General features: G+C 55.9%; 1 protein-coding gene across 1 annotated transcript in view; it reads right to left on the reverse strand.

Annotated features, from left to right (window-relative positions):
• Nucleotides 1–908, reverse strand: part of LOC104836568 (mitochondrial import receptor subunit TOM40 homolog) — a gene marked incomplete at its 3' end in the record, with an annotated part of 4,354 nt that overhangs the window by 1,783 nt on the left and 1,663 nt on the right. The window contains exons 2-5 of the mRNA XM_010575233.1: nucleotides 778–845; nucleotides 604–696; nucleotides 407–508; nucleotides 305–353 (exon numbers count right to left, since the gene is read on the reverse strand). Of these exons, the coding sequence (XP_010573535.1) occupies nucleotides 305–353; nucleotides 407–508; nucleotides 604–696; nucleotides 778–845 (312 nt within the window). The remainder of the gene's footprint in view (nucleotides 1–304; nucleotides 354–406; nucleotides 509–603; nucleotides 697–777; nucleotides 846–908) is intronic.

Genomic DNA, 908 nt, shown 5'->3' on the forward strand with positions numbered 1-908 from the left:
CCCCCCTTTTTTTGGGGGTTCCCCCTTTTTTGGGGGGGCTCCCCTCCATTTTTAGGAGCCCCTCCCATTTTTAGAAAGTCCCCCTTTTGGGGGAAACCCTCATTTTTTAGGAGTTTCCCCATTTTTTTTTTCCTCTCCCCCCGTTTTGGGGGGGCTGTTCTTTTTTGGGGTCCCCCCCTTTTTTAGGGGTCCCCCCCATTTTTAGGGGTCCCCCCTTTTTTTACGTCCCCCTCCCACCTTTGCACATCCCTCATCTTTACAAATCCCTCCATTTTCACAGAGAAAAAACCCTTTTTTTCCCAACAGGATCCCATTTTTTCGACAAACCGCCGTTTTTTGGTGTCCCCCATTTTCTGGGGGGGCCCCTTTTTTTTTTTTGGGGGGGGGGGGACACCCCCAAATTTACCTGGAAAGCCACTTTGGAGCGGAGGCGCGTCGTCAGCTGATGGATAACTTGAGCGTTGAGGCTGCCGCTGTTGTCCATGTCCCCCACCAGCACCGGGAACGCCTGGAATTTTTCGGGGGGGGGGGGGAAACCCCTTAATTTAGGGGGGTTGGCCCCCCCAAAAAATAGGGTGGGGGTCCCCCAAATCCTCTTCTTACCTCCGTGGGGCTCAACTGCTTCGTGCCGACGTAGGTCGCCCCGAAATGGTAGTTGGACTCCCCCAGGGTGCTGAGAGCGACTGTGTGGTTCACCTGGGGGGGGGGGAAGATTTTGGGGTGCTGGGGGGGGTACCCCAATATTTAAATCCCCCCCCCAGCACCCCAAAAACTCACCTGGAAGTGGTTGCTGAGCCCCTTGTTCACCGTCAGCTTGACGCCTTCCATTTGGACGGGGAAGAGCTCTGGAGGGGGGAGCCCCAAATTTTGGGGGGGAGCTGTAAATTTTGGGGGGGGGCACCCCGGTT

The sequence above is a fragment of the Haliaeetus leucocephalus genome, unplaced genomic scaffold (assembly GCF_000737465.1).
Source record: "Haliaeetus leucocephalus isolate CR32 unplaced genomic scaffold, Haliaeetus_leucocephalus-4.0 Scaffold452, whole genome shotgun sequence".
Taxonomy (NCBI): domain Eukaryota; kingdom Metazoa; phylum Chordata; class Aves; order Accipitriformes; family Accipitridae; genus Haliaeetus; species Haliaeetus leucocephalus.